The 21,441-nt window shown below is 34.6% G+C and overlaps 1 protein-coding gene and 1 long non-coding RNA gene across 2 annotated transcripts; one reads left to right on the plus strand and one right to left on the minus strand.

The window, feature by feature from the left end:
* Positions 1 to 3,248: 3,248 nt before the first annotated feature.
* On the minus strand, positions 3,249 to 3,937 carry LOC130989810 (uncharacterized). Its single transcript, XR_009090761.1, has 2 exons — positions 3,698 to 3,937; positions 3,249 to 3,586 (listed from the first exon to the last, which is right to left on the minus strand). It is a non-coding gene; the product is annotated as an uncharacterized LOC130989810 (long non-coding RNA).
* Positions 3,938 to 12,981: 9,044 nt separating this feature from the next.
* LOC130989811 (protein trichome birefringence-like 19) lies at positions 12,982 to 21,441 on the plus strand. The gene is made up of 2 exons (XM_057913915.1): positions 12,982 to 13,625; positions 20,467 to 21,441. The coding sequence occupies exons 1-2, from the start codon at positions 13,188 to 13,190 to the stop codon at positions 21,232 to 21,234; spliced, it is 1,206 nt and encodes a 401-aa protein (XP_057769898.1). The 5' UTR covers positions 12,982 to 13,187; the 3' UTR covers positions 21,235 to 21,441.

A 21,441-nucleotide genomic window follows, 5' to 3' on the forward strand; every position in this document is an offset into this window, starting at 1 on the left:
GCATTTTGTTTATTTGGTACGTTCCTTAAATATATGTATTTTTTATTTTTAAAATCACTATCAAATTAATGATATATCAATAAAAAAAAATTTAGATATTGAAATTAAAATGAATGTATGAAATGAAATAAAAATAATAATATTAATATAGATTAAACCTAATTAAACCTAATCATGAAACAGGTGGTCTTCTGTGAAGCCGGTTTCACCATGAAACCAATTTCACGGAAGGTGAATGATGTATTTTGTGTTTGTATGCGTTAGTTATTACACATTTGCATATATATAGTTGATGAGTTAGTTATGGGTCGTGTGTCCATTCCTTCTTCTATGTTTCTTGTTGGAATTTTCTGTTTGACATCTATATATGCTTCGTTTTTTGCTTTCCAAAAAGATTTTACATGTAACATATGCCTCACTTTATTTAATTATTGTATAATATATGACGCCGATTCTTCATTTAATATCCATTTAGAATTCTTTAGCAGGTATAGAATTTGGTAAATGCATGACTTGTGACACCGTTTCACGAGCTTATTAATTTGTGATACCGACAAGTAGGTATCACTTTTTTTTTTCTACCTCTTGTAATAGTAATTCTTTCAAGAAAATTGTATTTATTTGCAAAAGTTTATTATTCGTTTGAATAGATTTTAGGGGGAAGAAAACGTAATACTTTGTAGCATTAGTGAAAATGATATATACATATTGCTCAATTCTTTTTGTTAAGATTAAAAACGCAAAAGATATGGATACGATAAAATCATCCGTTAAAAAAAATTAGAAGAGATAAGTTTCATATTAGCTATTTTCAAATTATCCAATGCATTTTGTGTGTAACATTATGCATTTTTGTATTTTGTATTATGCATATATATTTACGTTCAACGTTATGCGTAGTAAAAATGCGTCAAAAACTTAAAAGATGTAGAAGAATTCCCAATTATTATCAGATTTAAGGGAAATGTGTTCATATGAACACAATGTATATTTTCGTTGTAATAGCGTATCTGTGCTTTCAAAGATTTTTTTTTTAGGTTTCTTTTTCTTTTATAAAATTTTCTATTTCGACAACACGAACACATAATCCAGATTAGAGTCTATACGCTATCTAACCTAAGAGATCTACATGATCACGTACACCTCATGTAAGATATATATATATATATAAAGAATGAAGACCAAATCTTGTGCGTTGATCTTGCTTAATCTAACGGTGATCATTCGTCCATTAATTATTGTAATTTTTCCATATTTATTTATTTCCCTAATTGCAACTAATCAAATCTTTTATTTATGCTCAAATCTCTCCCTCATTGTTCCGTCCCTCTCTCCAAACTCACGCTCTCTCTCTCACACACACGTTCGTAGAAAATACTGATGAACATACTAATGTTCGTTGATATGTTTGTAGAAAAACAAACGAACATAGCAACGAACATTAGTACGTTCATTAGTATTTTCTATGTGAACTTAGTATGTTCGTTTATTTTTCTACGAACATATCAACGAACATTAGTATGTTCATTAGTATTTTCTACGAACGCGTGAGAGAGAGAGAGAGAGAGCGTGAGTTTGGAGAGAGGGACAGAATAAATAAAAGATTTGATTAGTTGTAATTAGGGAAATAAATAAATATGGAAAAATTACAATAATTAATGGACGAATGATCACCGTTAGATTAAGCAAGATCGACGCACAAGATTTGGTCTTCATTCTCTATATAAGAAGTGGTCTCCATAGAACTCCACCCTATATATATATATATATATATATATATATATATATATATATATATATATATATATACCTTTTTATCAATATTAATTTCAAATAGCTATGTATAGAGGAATGATATGATATAGTTTGTTAGGTTATATTTTTTTATCATTCTTTTATTTTCTTTTGTGCGATCTCCGTTCACGAAAAGTATACAATAATTATATGATTTATGAGTATACTATTTTCTTTTTTTGGACACGATTCCACTTTTATTTTTTAACTACAACCACTCATTTTCACATGCTCCACACTCAATTCAATCATAATCACTCATTTTTATTTAAAGCACATTTATTGACCATTTTAGTAAAACTCATATCGAACCAAAATAGTATATTCTTGATGGACTGAGGTAGTATCTCATAATTAAATTATGGCCACCATCGCAAGCCAAACGTACAAATTCCATAAAATTCAAATTATACTTCAATGTGAGTAATAAAGTATTAACAAATTAAATCAAAATTTAATTTTATATCAATTTATAAATTTAATGATTATAGTAATAATTTATAAAAAAATACTAACGTAGACAACACACACAAGAAATGCTCATAAATAGTGTGTATTTACTATTTACCATATCAGAAAATATACAAAAATAATATTCCCTCCGTCCATTAAAATTGGCTTGTTTTTCATTTCGGAACGTTCCATTAAAATTGGCTCGTTTACATATTTATAAAAAGTCGTGGGTACTATCACACTTTTTATCCAATTTACACATTCTTCTTAATTTTCATGTCCAAAAGAACTGAGACAATTTTAGTGGAACGAAAATAGTACTAATTTTTTCTGTACTAAATGCCCATGATGGTTAAGCAAATTAAAGAAAGGGTTAATAGTGTTTTATGTCTCAAACTTTCAAGTTTCAACGTTTTTCATAAAATGTTCCGAGCTTTCATTTTTTTCCTAAAAAACCCCGAACTTTTAATTTTTTCCATGAAATATCCCGCTTCACAAAATTCAATGACGAAAAGATGACAAAAAATCCCGAACCTTCAGCGTTTTACAACAATGGTGGTTCCTAATATGATTTTCCAACAATGACGGTTCCCAAAATACTTCTTTCGGCGAGATAATTCATTTTTTTGTCAACGAATTTTGTATAGTAAAACATTTTGTTCGGAACATTTTATGGAAAACGCTGAAATTTCGGGACATAAAACACTATTAACCCTTAAAGAAATTCATTCAACCTAGTTTGAGTTAGCATGCAGCAGTGGTCACACATGGAAAACAATTTGCAGATACTTTTTTAAAGGGATTTTCAAATAAGATGTTAATATTAGACACATCCAAATCAGCACCACAATTAGCGCCTGGACGGACTCTCCCAACAAATACACACCACATGCTTCTCATCACATCTCCTGCTACCTCCATTTTAATTATATCTAATTATCATTTATCAGATTAATTAATCATATAGTATAATTATTTGCACTTGTAAATAAAGCTTAAGATTTGAAACACCACACATACAATTATTCAGATTTATCAATATAGAGCTACAGAAATCTGTAAGTCACAATCAAAATTATCCCCATTATACAGAGAGAGAGAGAGAGAGAGAGAGAGATTCTCTAGAGAGAGTAGCTTCTGGTTTTAGGGGAATCAGCGATTCTGAGGGTATCTTGGATGAGTTTGCGAGCCTTTCTGCTTCTGATTTCGACTCTCATGCTCTCGCTTTTGTCAATCTTGTCGTAAGAATTCTTCATCTTCATGCTCTTCATCAGCTTTGATTTCAAGCTCGTCATCAACCTCTCCAGCCCCATCATCACCATCTCCACCTTGCACCTCTCTATTTAATTAATTATTATATTATACATAAATCATGCAACAAATCTAGTAATTATATATGTATAATGGAAGCTTATTTATGGCAGAGAAGAAGAAAACGAAAGCTTATTACCTTCAAGAGTTCAACCACGACAAGTTTATAGAGAAATCCCCACCACCTCGAAAATTCTAGAGAGAGAGAGAGAGAGAGTGATTGCTGCATACTAGGAAGGAATTTTGTGACAATATATTGTAGTAATATGTAAAGGGAGATGCTGACGTATTATTAAGAAATAAATGTATTAAATAACAAATGAGGGCCAGAATTAATTTGAGAATATACCAAAAGCTTCGTGTTCGTGCTTGGTTTTTCGTCTCTTCGAAACACCAAAAGTGTTTAGTACGTAGTTACTAGATTTGCCCTTGTTGCGATGTACGATAATAATTATTAAACTAAGTTAATAATAGAAAATTAAAATTAAATTATATATTATAATTATACAAGTTAAATTAAAACATATTTTAAATAAAAAATTAAATTGAAAAAGCTCGATTGTATTCGATACTGTATTCGACTCGATTAAAGCTCGATCAATAATTAAACGAGCAGTTCGATTAACTAAACGAGTCAAGTTTGAGCAAGACACTATTCGACTCGACTCGATTACATGATTGAGATTATTAATTAATGTAGAGAAAATTTAATTTGTGCGATTTCAACTAATTTGTGTTCACCGCATAAATATTTCCGAATGAGTCGAGTATGGTAAGCTAGCACTATCTTTGATTTTAGAAAAAGAATTCAGCAGGGGAATCTATATAGATCACTAATTACAAAGTGACATAACAGCCAATGGATATATGAGTATATAATTGTTCTTTAAAAAAAACAAGAAAAATATCTTTACTACCACAAGATTGAAAAGGTACCACAAATTTTACGAACAAATTAATTATAGACAATATGATCGTTACACTACAAGAAAATACGACCCTAACGACTGATCGAAAATTCGGTTGTTAGCCTCCAAAAAACGGTCGTTAAAGATCTTAACGCCCGTTTACGATGGTCACCGTTTGAATCGCCGTCCGGGTCTCCAACAACCGTTTTTTTTCGGTCGTTGAGTTTAAACTGCCGTTTTTTTTTAACAACTATTTATTCGATCTTTAAGATCTTGGGACCATCGTTAAATGGCGATAACGCCGAAAAACTAACGACCGAAAACAACGGTCGTTGTGTCGCCGACACATTTAACGACCGTTGCACTTAATAAAATCTGCAGTTTATAGCTAAAATCTACGTAAAAATATATGCAATGAACAAAGTTAATAAAATCTATAAATAGGTTAATAAAAATTTATGAACAAATCAATTACTTTCTCCGTCTATTAAATAAGTAGTCATATTTTTTTTTTGATTCGTCCATTAAATAATTACTCTTTTTTTCTTTTTGCAAACGTACCTTACACAATTTACTCATAATAAAAGTAAAACCTTTATTTCATTCACACACTTAATCAATTTTTTTCATTCAGTGGAGGGAGGAAAAGTATAGCACAATAAAAGATCAAATCCTTAAAAATCACACCAAAAGAAAATGACGTGTGTATGCATACGTGGCTAAACCATGTCCCAACAGAAAAATAAAAATAAAAAATAGCATCATTTTTTTTTTAAGCAAAAGAAGAAAAACTAATATCATTTGTTTCCACTAATTTCTGGTCCTCCCTCCATCATTTAATATATTTAAGTGGCAATTTTCAGCACGGATCTGAAATGTCACCATTGCAATATAGTAGTATGAGGTACTAAAATATAGAACAAGAAAAAAAATAATTAAAAAGGGACCTAATTGTCTATATTAATTTTGAAATGACAATTAGAAATATCCCCATAACTTTTATATGAGCTGTCGCTTTATGCTTCAAATAAGTCATTTGGGGGAAGGAAACAATGCTATCACAAACAGTGCTCCAGAGATGTAACAATCTTTCATCTTTGACAATTTTTTTTTTTTTTTGATCGGGCAAAGTCATGTAAGATGTTAGTAGTTAGTTCCCCCATCCACTCCAAGAACCACCTTATCTCTCCATACACCAAATCCACCTTATATCTCCAATCTCCAATTAATAGTGTTGCTTCTGCAATGTATGTACCAGATATTTATATCTATATATACATCTATAATAAATATGGAAAATGCTAAACTTATATAATATGTAAGGGATAATTGCGTGAAAATACACAAATTTTGCCAAAAATTCATATTTGACGCGAAGTTAGGATTTTACATTTTAATACACCAACTTTCGTTGTTGTCCAAATTTGACACGACTTAATTCTTAAAAATTCAAAAAATAACCCATTTTTGTAAATAATTATACAAAGACCCACTTATGTTATTATTTGGGACATTTAAATTAAAACAAGATATTTCCTTATGATATTTTCTTTTAATCTTTGATCCACGCCTAAAATGGTTTAAAAGAAAACATCATAAGGAAATATCTTGTTTTGGTTTAAATGTCCCAAATTACTATAACATAAGTGGGTCTTTGTATAATTATTTACAAAAAGGGGTTGTTTTTTGAATTTTTAAGAATTAGGTCGTGTCAAATTTGGACAACAACGAAAGTTGGTGTATTAAAATGTAAAATCCTAACTTCGCGTCAAATATGAATTTTTGGCAAAATTTGTGTATTTAGGTGCAATTTTCCCAATATGTAACAGATATTTATTCCTATCTCTATTTCATCCGTCATTTCAATTAGAACTAGGTGTAATCGAATCGAGTCGAATCGAATTTTATTGTGCTCCAATTAATTTGTTTAATATCGAGTCAGATTTTAAACTTTGTGTATCGAATACTTTGAGGCTCACGAGTAAGGATGGCAACAGGCCGGATCTGGACCGGGTCTGGCCAATACCAGATCCAAATCCGTTTTCATATACCAGATCCAGATCCAGATCCAGATCTGTGGATCTGAAAATTTTGGATCCAGATCCAGATCCGTCAGATCCGCGGGTCCACGGGTCCAGATCCATGGATCTACTATTTTTAAATTAAATTAAAAAAAATTCATAAAATCAACAATATCTAATTTCCATCATGAAAAATATAACACAAAATACTTTTATCTAATTACTTTTAGTTTTTATTCTTTTGAATATAATTTATTTTTAATTTTTAATTTAATTAATATTATTAGTAAACTAAATATAAAATATAAAATATATATATAAAATAAAACGGATCCACGGGTCAGATTTGGGCCGGATTTGGATCTAAAATTTCAAGATCCAGATCCGTTTTCAAAATTGAGATCCAGATCCAGATCCAGATCCGTCGGGTCAAAAAAATTGAGATCCAGATTCATAAAAACGGATCTGGATCCACGAATCTGGACCGGGTCCAAGATCCACTGCCATCCCTACTCACGAGCTTAATCGAGCATATACGAACTTTCTAAATTTACATTTATATTTAAAATATTGATTATTTTCTTTTAAAAATAAATTATTTCATTCAAAATAATAAATACATTAATTATTTTCTAATACCAAACAGAGTTAATTAGAGGTTAAATACATTTACTATTATTTTTAGTAGATAAATATATGTCCTGCCTACTAATAATTTATATTTTTCAAACTAAATTATTTAACGAATCAATTCTCGAGCTAACGAGTCGAATATCACCAAGCTCAAATTGATTTGTTTATTTATCAAATTTCATTAAATGAACTTGAGCGAGCTTTCTCGAGTCGAGCTCCGAATAATTTGCGAGAGACTTGGTTTCTTATCACCGCCCTAATTCCATTCTACTAAGGCAAAGCACCTTGTTAAATGATCAATGTGAATACATGAAAAGAAACCCAAAAAAGTGATGGGCTTCTAAGCCCAATAACTTTTAATTATATTTGCGACCTAAGAAAAGGAGACCACGGACCAAAATTAAATCCAATAACTTTTAATTATATCAGTCAAAAAATCATAACATTTGGGCCTTCAAATGATTTAGCAAACTTTTTTTTTAAAGAAAGATTTAGCATTAAAACTTGATTAAATTATACCACGTGTGGGTATTCATTTCCATGATAAAAGCTAAAGGGCTCTCTTTATCTTATTCATGATAAATTAGTAATTCATTAATTTTATTTTATCAATTTACTAAAAACAATAACTAATTTGTTTTCAACTCATAATCAAGGGCCGTAACTAGCTATATGCACAACATGCAATTGCCTAGGGCTCCAAATTTTGAGGGGCCCATTTTTTAGCTCAAGTATGTATGTATATATAAATATATATAATATTTTTATAGATTAATATTCATTATTTTTCTATTTATTTTGCGTTCAAATGGAAACAAGATAGATGGATAAAGCTAGAAAGGTGAGTTGAGCCTTCAATTTTTTCTTTTCTTTTATTCTATATAATAAAATACTCCCTCCGTCCATGAAAGAACTTCCTAGGAGGGAGTGACACGAGTTTTAAGAAAAAATATTATTGAGTGTATTGAGAGTGGATAAAAGGTAGTTGAGTGTGTGAAAATGTGTTATAATTAATATTGAGAGTTGTGAAAAGTGAAAAGTAAGATGATTATAAGTGGTGGGGTATAGTCCAAAAATAGGTAGGAATTTCTTTTGTGGACGTCCCAAAAAAGAAAGATAGGAAGTTCTTTCGTGGACGGAGGGAGTATTATATATTCCCTCCGTCCACGAAAGAACTTCCTATCTTTCCTTTTTGGGACGTCCACAAAAGAACTTCCTACCTATTTTTGGACTATACCCCACCACTTATAATCCTCTTACTTTTCACTTTTCACAACTCTCAATATTAATTATAACACCTTTTCACCACTCCCAATACACTCAACTACCTTTTATTCACTCTCAATACACTCAACAATATTTTTTCTTAAAACCCGTGCCACTTCCTCCTAGGAAGTTCTTTCATGGACGGAGGGAGTATGTTAAATTTGGTTATATTTTTTTTTTCTTTTCTTTTTTGGCAACTTAGCATTCAAAAAGTTGATGATTTTATGTTTTTACTAAATATCAAATATTATATTAATTGATATCGTAGAAAAAATGGGTAATTGCCTGTAAATTCATAACGTTTACACGGAATTGGTTTTTGCACCTAATTTTATTTTTCTTCTTTTAAATACCTAACCTTTAGTTTTTGTCTGAAATTTGTTCGGTCACCGGTTTTTTCTTACACCGGCGCTGGAAATGCTACTATGGCAGCCGGAATTCACACTGTGGCAGCCAAAAATTGACACTTGGATTTTTTTTCACATGTGGAATTAAAAAAAAATATATACAAAAATCCTCTTTCTTCTTCCCTCTTTCCCCACCCCCAAACCCTAATTCCCCTCCACTCCTATCCCGCCGCTGCCACCACCACCCCCTGCCGCCACCACCGTCGGCGCCGCCTCCTACTGCCACCACCGGCGCCTACGACTAAGCTTGGACGGGGACCCAGATTCATGCCCCATTTTCAGATCTTGGTGGAGGCGAATGATCTGGGAGGGGGAGGGGAAGGTCGTTGCGGTCTGGGAGTGGGAGACCGACGAGATCTGGGGAGGGGGAGGCCGGGGAGATCTGGGGAGGTTGAGGCCGGAAGTCCGCCACGAAGTGGAGGCTGGTCTGCTGCTCCGCCGCTTGGTCGCGCGCCTTGCTCGTGCACTACCAGATGTGCGCCGAGACCACCTTGAACCTGCTGTATCCGTGGCGGCCGCGGTCGGAGGAATTATCGAGATCGAGATCGGCATTGGAGCGGAGCTTTTCGATCTGGAGCTTGGTGAGGCGGAGGACGACAGCGATCGACTTCCTCCGCTGCTCCAGGCGGTGGAGCGTTGGTGGTGGTAGCGGTGGGTGACGGCGCCGTCGGTGGTGGAGGTGGCAGGGGGCGGCGCCGGGTGGGGGGGGGAGGGGGAGTTAGGGTTTGGGGTGGGGGGAAGGGAGAAAGGACGATTGGGGGGGTGGATTTTCCTTTTCTTTTCTTTTTTATTTTTATTTTTTTTCCACATGTATTTTTTATTTCAATTTTTTTCAGATTTTTTTGTCACATGTCACAAATGAGCCAAGTGGAGAATTTCGGCTGCCACAGTGTGAATTCCGGCTGCTACAGTGGCATTTTCGGCGCCGGCGTAAGAAAAACCGATGACCGGATAAATTTCAGACAAAAATTAAAGGTTAGGTATTTAAAAGAAGAAAAATAAAAATAGGTGCAAAAAACAATTCCGTGTAAACGTTATGAATTTACAGGCAATTACCCCTAGAAAAAATTGTATTATAAAAGTCTATTTTTAAATTTTTGTTTTAGGGCCCCGTGAGACACAGGTACGGCCCTGCTCATAATTCAATCCCTCCAAAAACCTCATAACTCCAGTCGACTGATCAATTTGGCGTCGTGGGATGTCGTAATTTGACTCCATCTGATTACGTACAATGCCAACAAATATTAGCTATATTTTAGTTTTCTTTTGCTAAAACCATTTCTTTAATATTCTTTCTCCAAACTAAATTCAAATATTTTTATAAATTTCCCATTTTTTTAGAAGAACTATGCATTGATATTGGAATGAACAATATCGAGAAGCCATGATAAAAAGTTATATATATTTCCAGATCATTACATCTTGAAAATTCGTAGCAAATTTAGCTAATTCGTGTACAACCATATTTGCTTCCTGCCGTATATGACAGATAAGCGGCCTAGAAGTGAAAAGTGAGAGGAAATATTAGAGACAAAATGACTAAATGAGGGAGAAAATAAGGGAGGAGAGAGAGATTAACATATCTTTTTTTTTTTAATTTTTTTTAATTTTTTTTAAATAATTATATCTTATTCTTTTAAATTTTATATTTGATAATTTTTATATCAAATTAAAGTTTTTATCGTGATTTTTAGTTAGAAATGTATATTGAATATTTTTCATTAATAAAAGACTATATGCAATATAAATCTATATCTGTATAATATATGCAATATAAATCTATATCTATATAATATATGCAATATAAATCTTGTTCTATATAATATTTTCCATTTTCTTACAATTTTTTATTTCTTTATTTATCTCTTGTCTTTTCTTTCATCCAAAAATTATGTAGTTTTGATTATGACAAGATATTCAATATGTTTCCCAAATCAAAGATCATTATAAGAGTTTTAATTTGACATATAATATGTAGAATATGGATTTAAGATTGAAAATATAGAAATTCCAAGTTTTTTTTTTTAATTGTTACACTCTAACTCTCTAGATGACTTGAACCCCCGATCTATTGGTTGAAGAAGAAGCGTCTTACCAACAGACTGCGGTTCATCGTCACACTCTAGCTCGCTAGAAATTCGAAGTTACTTGACACTTATTAACTAATGACTCACCAATAGTATCATCATTTTAATAAAATCGAAATCTAACTAAAATTATGTAATATTATTATTCATTGTTATATTTTTTTCAGAACCAATGTTATAAAATTAAAGTTAATGAATCAAGAAATTTAATTTATGAAAATAAATCATATATAGTATGTTACTGCATTGAAAAAAAATTGTCGGATTTAATTATTTATGTAAGATTAATATGTATAATATTGAGTTTTTGTAAAATTTAAATTGATTTCAATATTCATTAATTTGACCTCCATTAATTTAACTGATATTTCAACTATTGAAAATACCGACTAAAAAACTAATTATAGGTTCAGGTTCTATATTGAGTAATTGGGGTGAATTAGAGCATCCACAGTGGAGGTGACCTGATAGATGGGGGACTACATTGGGTTAAGGAGGCTACAGTGGGGTGACTTGATAGCTGACCTTTCATTTAATTTAATTGCACACATTTAAATAACACAATTGACCTAAAATTAAACTTCATTAATGTTAAAAATCCTAAAAATTACATTAAAAAAAACTTAAAGACATAATTTAAAATTACTTAATTAAAACCTAAAAACATAACTAAAAATTACATAACTAAATAATCTAGTCTCCACCGCCCCTTCGCCGAGCTAGAATATCCGCCACCCGTTGCTTGTGTCATTCTAGCTGCTCCGGAGTCATGTCGGAAGTCTTCATGAATAAGATTCAATCGTCGTGGATCTTTCTCTTCAGATCATTCTTCTTGGCGTACTTGCTGAACATTTTTGCCAGCTTGTCGTCCGATCTATCCAATCTCTCTGTGTATTGCGGTGGAGGCTCCGAGCTTTGCGACGCCTTTCCCTTCCCCTTCGCCGCTCTCGCCGCCGCCTTCGCCACCTTGTTTTCAATTGACCGGAAAGACGTGATCTCATCGGCCGACGCCGAGGTGGTGAAGTCGCCCGTCTCCGACGTCTTCGTCATCTTGGAGGAATGGACGTCGCCCTCAAGGTACATGGACTTGAACCATCGATCGATTCAGAACGTCCTCCATGCATTCTAGTAGTTGAAGGAGCCAGAAGTGGGTCTCCTACCTTGGAAGATGACTTGGGCCTTCTGTTGGAACATGTCGTCAGAATGGCCGGAAGGCCACTTCGCGCAAACCTCCACCCAAACATTCTCCCACAACTTCACCTCCGCAGACACTCGGGCGAAGTGTCCCTTTATTTGGCGGGGTTTGAAGGCGACGCCGAGGAGGGAGTTCACCCGCTCTAGAATACAGCCACAATAGGCCTCTCCCTTTTGATCGACACCCCGGACGGCATCGTTGGTCTCCTCTGCCCAAACACGTACAATAAGGTCCGTCTCTTCGATGGTGTAGGTGTGCCGAGCGGCTCTTCCTTCCTCTGGCATAGGAGCCGACACCTTCTCTTTGAAGGCTATAGCCTTCCGCCGCCCTCCTTTCTTGGGCTTCGACGCACTGTGGGGGGGCGGCGACTCCTCTTCGCCGCTTGGACGAGGTTCCTCCTCCAAGTTGATACCCGCCAAATCGGTATGATAATCATCTCCGCCGAAGAGCTCGGGAACCAAATTTGGGTCGTACCAATTGGGATTGTGTGAATCCATATTTTTTTTGAGAGAATTTGATAGAGTAGATAGATGAAAATTGGAAAAATAGGAGAAGATGTGTGAAGAAGAAGAAGGTAGGAGTATTTAAAGAAGAGAGAAAGAAAAAAAAAAGAAAAAAAAAGGAACGGTCAAATGACTGATTTTCAAAAAAAGATTTTTTTTTTAACATTCGATAACGGCGATTCTCAAATTTCATTTTTCTTTTTTGATAGATTCGTGCTCAGCACGCGCCTTCTCCAACAGACATCAGGTCAGCCTCGATAGATCGGGGCACCCTCAAGGCAGGCGATGCTGCAGTAGGTGACCTGATAGCTCTAGGTGAGTCCCCCCTATGATCTATCGGGTCCCCACTATGTAGATGCTCTTAGTTTTTTTTTTTTAAAGTTATTATTCAATTTCAATGCTCGCGTACTATTTTTCACAAAAACAAACAATACACTGTCATCTCATCACCGACGAGAAATATTATTAACAGCTATATCAATTTATATTTTTATTTAGTATAAATACCTTTTTGTGTTGCACTATAAAGACACTTACTCACATACACAAAACCTCCATAGAAATGAGCTAAGTTTTGCTGTATGAGTTACACACACCATTCCCGTGCATATGATGAAATCCCAAATGCGAAAGAAATCACGAAAGCTAGCTCCAATCGCAGCCCTAACACTCCTCCTATCAATCTCTCTATACCTCTCCTTCATCGGCGATTCCTCCCACCACAAACTACCCCAAACTCTCCCTTCACACCACGATCCGCCCCAATTCGACCAATGCGACCTGTTTTCCGGCGAATGGGTGCCGAATCCGGACGCCCCCTGCTACACCAATGAGACCTGCTATGCGATTCAGGAACACCAGAATTGCCTCAAATTCGGCCGCCCCGACACCGGCTACCTCAAATGGAGGTGGAAGCCCGACGCCTGCGACCTCCCCCTCTTCCAACCCGACCGCTTCCTCCAATTGATGCGGGGAAAATCGTTAGCGTTTGTTGGTGATTCCGTCTCCAGAAATCACATGCAGTCCTTGATTTGCCTCTTGTCCAAGGTCACTCTCTCTCTCTCTCTTTCTCTGGTGTGAGTGATGAACTGATGATTAAGTTTAAACATAGATTATTAGGCGCGGAAATATGAGTATTCTTTACATAAGAAATTAATTAATCAGTTTGTTATTGGAGTGATTAATTTTTGAGCAAGTAATTTAATTAAGAATTAAAGAATTATGGGCTGCATTATTTGGTTTGGATTTGATTGGGGGTGGCCCTGGCTCACACAAGTTGGGATGCCATTTATTTAAGGGGTGGGGCCCGCATTTGGAAGTGATAACTGATGAATTATTTAGGTTCACACATGCTGTGGAGCTTTATCTTCAACATTAATTCATACATGAAAACGACGGATCCAAATTTCAAAAGCAAATTCAATTCCCATCATGTGTTATTAGTGCTCCCCAACTAACCAAGAAATTCTATGCTGTCCCTATCATAATCAAACATTATTTTACTTGAATATTACTCTTTCACTTTAGGTTTTTGAACATCATCAAAAACACATATAAGTTCATAAAATGGAGTACATAATACTAGAACACAAATAAGCATTAGAATGTGTCCGTGTGTTGGCCTAACGATAGGTGGTTAATGTTCAAAGTCTGAGGTGATGTGTTCGAGTCCAATGTTGTGCGTTCTTTAAATTTCTTTATTTACTTATGCAATTTATTTACTACGAAGAAAATATTATCACATTTTATCAATCCAAAATTTCCATATTGCGTACTAACCGACAGTGCATAATAATGTACTGTACTCTCAGTTTTGAAATGAATCAATATGTTTAAAGAAAAAAAAATTATGGAACACTAAATGCCATCAGGTACTTGATTAGCAACTAAGTTTTTTTTAGATAAAAGTAGAATATTATTAATTAATTCACATCGGATCGTACAATGTTTAGAAGCAACTAAATTAATACTATATAGTTAATCCTAATAGTAATTTGTTATAACAATAATAATTAGTAATGAAGCATTCTGCGATCCGTTCTAACGAGTTTCTGGTAATGAGTTTCCCGAAATACAGTATATTTCGGGAAATTTTAAATATGATTTTCTTTTAAAATGGAATGCTTTTGGGCATGGAAAAGCAACAAAACATTCTTGGGGACTTTGGGCAAATAATTTGAATTTATCAACTTATTGTTAGTTAATAAAAGTAAAATTAAATGAAAAAAATAATTATATATTTTAATTAAATAAAATAAATCCTAATTAATAGTAATTACAAAGTGAAACTAAAATAAAATAAATCCTCACGGGAGTATGCATACCTTTGTTCAATAACATATCATATTATTACATAATCGAAATTATCATGCTCTATTAAATATTGCCCATACTCTAAATTGTTTGTCCTAATCAAATTCATTAAATAATTTTTATCCTAAGTATACGTGCGGACCTCTAAGTATACGTGCGGACCTCTATGTGGAATCGTGGATAAATGACACGCTTCTAAATACCTTCAAATACGTGTTTATCTATTTAAAAAATATATATATATTCACCAAATTTAAACATAAAAATTATACCAATTTTTTAGATTTATTGTCATTAGAACCTTTAATGACAAAACAATTGAAAATAAACTAAAATTTTCAATTGTTTTCCTTTTTTGAATCTAACCAACACTAAATACTCCCTCCGTCCCATATGCTTAGGCTTGTTTTCCTTTTTCGAATGTCCCATTTATATAAAATTGTTTCCATAAAAAATAATATTTTTTTACTCATTTATTATTATATCCCTATTTAATTATTTAATTTACTCCAATTTTAATACAACATTAAATAATAAATATGGGCATACTAGGAAATTTACTTATATATTTTCATTTTCAATTACTTTTCTTAATCGTTGTGAAAATCCCAATCAGCCTATCCATATGGGACGGAGGGAGTATGAACTAGTATCCAAAAGGTCAAGATTCAAATTATCTCATTTAACACGCCTCTTAATTTGTAATATCGAGTTGCTTCTTGAGCTTCTCGAATTTGTCATAGGTAGCTTCTTTTCACCGCTTCTTGAGCATTTCCTTTTGCTACAAGTTGAACATTGTGTTTTTTTAATTTCGCCTTGTTCATTGAACTTGATTTTGAAGACCTCTTTTAGCCATATTGTCTTCTTTTCTTCGGGCAAATCAACGAGCTCCCTAGTTTTATTTTTCTTGATGTTGGACATTTCTTCGTGCATCGTCTTCTTCCAATGCTCGTCCTTTGATGATTCTTCAAGGTATTCTAATTCATTTGTAACCAAACAAAACTCACAAGATTCATAAATGTAAGTAACATTTTTGTCAATAGGGTAGAACATAAATTCTTCTTGGGACTCTTTAGAGAGATTGACCTCTTCTTTTCCTTTATTTTTCTTTTGAAACCAACAATCCCTTTGTGAATGATTTGGGATTTTGCACTTTTACACATTTGAAAGTAGCAATCTTTGGATCCATAGTTTGACTTCATACAAATAAGACAATTAGAATTGTTATCAAAATTTTATGGTGGCTTGCCTTTCCAACTGCTTTTCTTCAGTTGTGATTGAAGGTGTTGGGATAAAATGGCTCTTGATACCAAATTTGTTGTGTGCATAAGCAATGATAGGTTTGGATTTTGAAAGAAGAATTGAGTAGCTGCTGCTCACTCTTTTAATATTTAGTTCAGATGATTTTACTTGATGATATTATAAATGAGAGCGCACTATCTATAGGACGCGTTTGGTGCCCATTAATACACCGCATTAGCTAATTTAAACGGGAGTAATCTTGTGTTTGGTATTTTGATGCGCATCACGTTTGGCCCGGGGTTATGAGGCGGCCCGGAGGAAATAATACCGTTTACCCCGTGTAACGCATCCCACCTCCCCCCTCCGATACCGCTGCTACAATTAATCAGTGGGAATTAAATCACTTTTCTACCCTTTCGAATTTTGGAATTCAAAATGCACGCAACAAAAAATTGACCGCTCCTCACTTTGTCTCCATTATTCTTGCGCTTCTGGAGAACTCCGGCGAAACCAGTCCCTGACATTAGAGCAACCGACGGTAAGAAAGAAGATGATTTCACTCAGTTGATGACATGACCTTTTCCTTCTGCGTCTCACATACCTTTCTTGAGTTTGGGGACCGACATTTTTTATATTCTGTGTCTCATAAATTGCATATCCCATCTCTCAGTAATGAACGCGATACTGAATTGTAGCCCATCTCATAAATTGTCCCTTTTTTCCGACGCATATGGTTTTATTTATCACTTATGAGTGGCATGAAAAACTGGATCTAAGCCGTGTTGCAAATATAAATTTATGTCATGTCTTGTTGTCTTGAAGCAATTTCATATGGCAAATGGCAGAACAAATATACACCACTTTTGCTTTAAAAAACATAAGAGCCAACCTGTGTAGCCAGATGGGGCGGTTGGGGGAAGGAAGGAGGAGGAATAAGGGGGACGATGGGGTGGAGAGAAAAATGGTGAAATGGGGGTGGAGAGAGAAAATGGTGAAGGGGTGGTGGGGGTTGACCGATTTTTGGTAAATGTTTTCAAATTTTTTTGTTTTGTTTGAGTTGCTAAATGTTTTCAATTTTTACTTATTTAAATTTATGAAAGATATTTAAATTTGTAAAAGGATATAATTGTAATTTACTTATTTAATCTAGATTTTAATTTAGGATATCAAACAATTAATTCATAGTATCTATATTTTAATCTTGATCTACCAAACACTGAGATATGTTATTAATCTCACTTTATATACGGTACACATCTCATATTTTAATTATCTGGACTTATCTCAAGAGAGATATCAAACATGCCCATAGTGTGCAATGAATGAAATAAGAAATACTTGATATTAATAGATACATGAAACTTTTAAGATACTCCACTTAGTAAGGTGATTTTTAATCTAACCAACACTAAATATGAACTAGTGTCTAAAAGGTCAAGATTCAAATTATCTCATTTAACACCATTGTCGCTACTGCAAATCTCTCTCTCTCTCTCTCTCTCTCTCTCTCTCTCTCTCTCGTTGTGCTTCTACCTCATTGCACCACGGTTCCTTGAACGTCAACTCATCGTCACACCGCTTTTCTGCATCGCTGCGTTGTTGCGCCCTCATACTCTCTCTCGCAGATTTGGAATTCAACACTCAACGCTTGAATAATGTCGAGCAATAGTTGCCTCGGTGCTTGACACTTGATCTGGCATCGAGCATTAGGGTTGAGTACATATGGTGGTAGTAATGGATCTGAGGATTGGTGGTGGCGACGGTAGTTGTGGCGGTGGTTGTAGTGGTAGAACAATTTTGTGGGTTACGGCGGTCTTTGGATTTGCGAAGTGCGGCGGTCGACGGTGATTGTCAGCTAATGGGACGAGGGCGCGGTGATTGTTGGCCAAAAGTGACACTGGTAGGAGTATTTTATTTTTCAATTATTTTATAAATTATGATTAATAAATCAAAAATCTAAAACTAAAATATTAAAATGTAATTTAAATTTGAATAATAATAATAATAATAGATAGATAGATAGATAGATACTCTCTCCGTCCCGGCCAAGACGCTACATTTGTTTTTCGGCACGAGATTTAAAGAGTTGTAGATTAATGTTTTAAGTGTGTAATAATAAAGTGATAAAGTAAAAGCGAGAAAGTAATAAAGTGATAAAGTAAGAAAGAGAAGGTAATAAAGTGATAAAGTAGGAGAGAGAATGTAATAAAGAAATAGTACTTAATTAATGTTAATTAAGTGTTTAAAATTCCTTATTTTTGCCAAATATAGAAATGTAGCATTTTCGTTGGGACGGCCCGAAAAGGAATATGTAGCATCTTGGACGGGACGGAGGGAGTATGTTTTATAAAATGTGGATATTTTTTATCTTTTATTTTTTTTAAAGCAAATATTATCCATATTGGATATCGGTAGTACTTATCCTAACAAATTTTAATCTAGTTAACCTCTCAGATATGGGACTAGGGCTTGTAACCGAGTCAGGTACGACCGTACCCGAAAATCGGTTACTCGTACCCGATTTCACCTTGATTTTGATATCGGATATCGTATCTGATTACCAATAATCGATTTGGTTAATCGAGTCGATTTGTCGAGTAAGCAAAATACTCGAATTAAAAAAAAAAAAAAAAGACAACCGCCACAAACCTAAACCCTAATCCAAATCCAAAGCACCTTTTCCTCGGCCCCTTTACCTCTCTCTCTCTCTCTCTCTCTCTCTCTCTCTCTCTCCCCCTCTCTCTCTAATCGTGTTTCTCTTTCTCCTCCGATCCTCTCAATCTCAAGTGGCACCATGTCGAGCCACCACTTGTGTGGCGGCAGGATCCGATCATTGTGCGGGTGGGGGAGTTCATCCTAGTCACCGAAGGCGTATTCAATTTTGAAGACGAGCCCTTGGCTGTCGTGATCTAATTCGATAGAAATCGGGTATCGATTATCTGAATCCATTGAGTATCGGGTTGGATCGGTCAAAAACCCGATACCTAAACCTGTTTTACCAGCCATATATAGGACAAGCTACTTCAATGAATTCATATATATACATGAGTTGTGACTTTTCAAGATTTTGTTATTGGAATATATTCGTTAATAATAAAACTCATATGTGTACTAGAATCCATCTACTGTCTTTTGTTTATATCTTTTAAATTGAGAGAGACAAAACGAAACCATGTACTCCCTAACATATTGGCAAATAATCATGTATGAGTGGCCTTTCCAATAAAATTAAGAAAGTTGTATATGAGTCTAATCATTTATGAGTGGCCTTTCCAATAAAATTAAGAAACTACTACTAAGTTCTGTTATGGTGATTTAAACTTTGAATTTTTATTCATTAGGTAAATAATTTATATAAGGGTAATTGGTGTATAAATACATAAACTTTACTCACTTTTTGGTTGGTATTTAACTTGAATTTTAAATCCTAGTTTTTTTTTTTTTTTTTTTTTTTTTTTTTAAAGAAAATCACCCGAATGGTGAGGGTTAGGTAGACCTCCAACCTGTAAATAACCACCAACTAGTATAATTTTAAATCCTAGTTATAAATACATGAACTTTACTCACTTTTGATATTTAACATGAACTTTAAAACATGATTATAAATACATGAATTTTAAATTTATTCAATTTTTGACTCGTTTTTCATTTTTTCCAAATAAAAGTTGTCTTAGAATACCTGAATCTTGACGTGGACAATTCAACGTTGAGATACGACGACGTCGTTTTTGGTTAGAGAAAATAACTCAAAACTAAAATATGAAAATATATATATATATATATATATATATATATATATATATGAAAGCGAACGATAAAAAATTGTCTACAAATTTCACATATTCAGAAAGCCAATTTCGTCTTTAAGATTTGTGAGTTATTCAGAAAGTCAAATTAAAAAATTCAGGACGTAAAAAACGGACCAAAAATTGAACGGTGAAGATTAATTTTTATAGCGAGAAATTGTTCACATCAAGATTCAGGTATTTCAAGTCAACTTTAATTTGTGAAACAATGAAAAATGAGTCAAAAATTGAATAAGTTTAAAATTCATGTATTTATAATTATAAAATTCATGTATTTATAATTATAAAATTCATATTAAACACCAAAAGTGAGTAAAGTTCATGTATTTATAACTAGGATTTAAAGTCATGTATTTATACACTAATTAGTCTTTATACAATGATCATGATTCATGTCATGCTCATTTCACTATACAAATGAAACCACACAACTTCGAAAAACAATAAAGATAGGGTTAACATCACATATATAATGCATATGGTTTCAATTCCTTTACAATTTGGAGACGATTTTAAAAATATTTCAGGTTGCTCTGCCGAAAGAGTTCTCAGAATCTGGGAAGCAAATATGGCACCGATACAGAGAGCACGATTTCAACATTTCAATATTCTGGACGCCGTTTCTGGTGAAGACCGGAATCCTAGACCCTTCCCTCAATCGCCCCTTCGATATATACCTCGACGAGTTCGACGACACGTGGTCCGACCAGATCGCGAATTTCGACTACGTCATCCTCTCCGCCGGCCACTGGTTCTTCCGGCCGAGCTACTTGTACCTCAACCGCCGCCTCCACGGCTGCGTCTACTGCCCGGAGCCGGACTCCAACATCACGCACCTCGCGCCGTCCTTCGCCTTCCGCCGCGCCTTCCGGACGGCCCTCCGCGCCATCAACGAAGCCGCCGGCTACGGCGGCGTGACGTTCGTGCGGACGTTCGCGCCGTCGCACTTCGAGGGCGGCGCGTGGGACCAGGGCGGGAACTGCCTGCGGACGGAGCCGTTTAGGAGGAACGAGACGGCGCTGGAGGAGCGGTTCATGGAGATCTACGCGATCCAGCTGGAGGAGCTGGGAATTGCACGGAGAGCAGAGAGGCGAAACGGAGGGAGGTATGTGCTGTTTGATACGACCAAGCCCATGTTGCTGAGGCCCGATGGGCATCCTAGCAAATATGGGCATTTGCCAGGGGCAAAATTGGTAATGCCCAATGACTGCGTGCATTGGTGTTTGCCTGGCCCCATTGATGCTTGGAGTGATTTTTTGCAGGAATTGTTGAGGAGAGAAATGGGTCACAAATAGAAATTTTATTTTGTTTCTTCTTTTTTTTTTTCAAAATTAAGTGGATCGGATAAGTGGACGAGCATAAAAAATTCATTAAGTATTTTTTTTGAACGATTTGTTTTATTTTTCAATAATCTTGATTTCTGGTGAGATGTGATGTAATTATTTACTATAATTTCAACTTTTGTGTGGGTGTGTGTTATGAGAAGTTTTTTATTATTTGAA

The sequence above is a fragment of the Salvia miltiorrhiza genome, chromosome 6 (genome assembly GCF_028751815.1).
Source record: "Salvia miltiorrhiza cultivar Shanhuang (shh) chromosome 6, IMPLAD_Smil_shh, whole genome shotgun sequence".
NCBI lineage: Eukaryota > Viridiplantae > Streptophyta > Magnoliopsida > Lamiales > Lamiaceae > Salvia > Salvia miltiorrhiza.

Excerpts from the sequence above, each read along its gene's own strand:
- LOC130989811 (XM_057913915.1), top strand. The coding sequence starts at position 13,188 with ATGATGAAATCCCAAATGCGAAAGAAATCACGAAAGCTAGCTCCAATC. Across the intron at positions 13,626-20,466 it reads TGATTTGCCTCTTGTCCAAG|GTTGCTCTGCCGAAAGAGTT; the intron begins GTCACTCTCTCT and ends AAAATATTTCAG.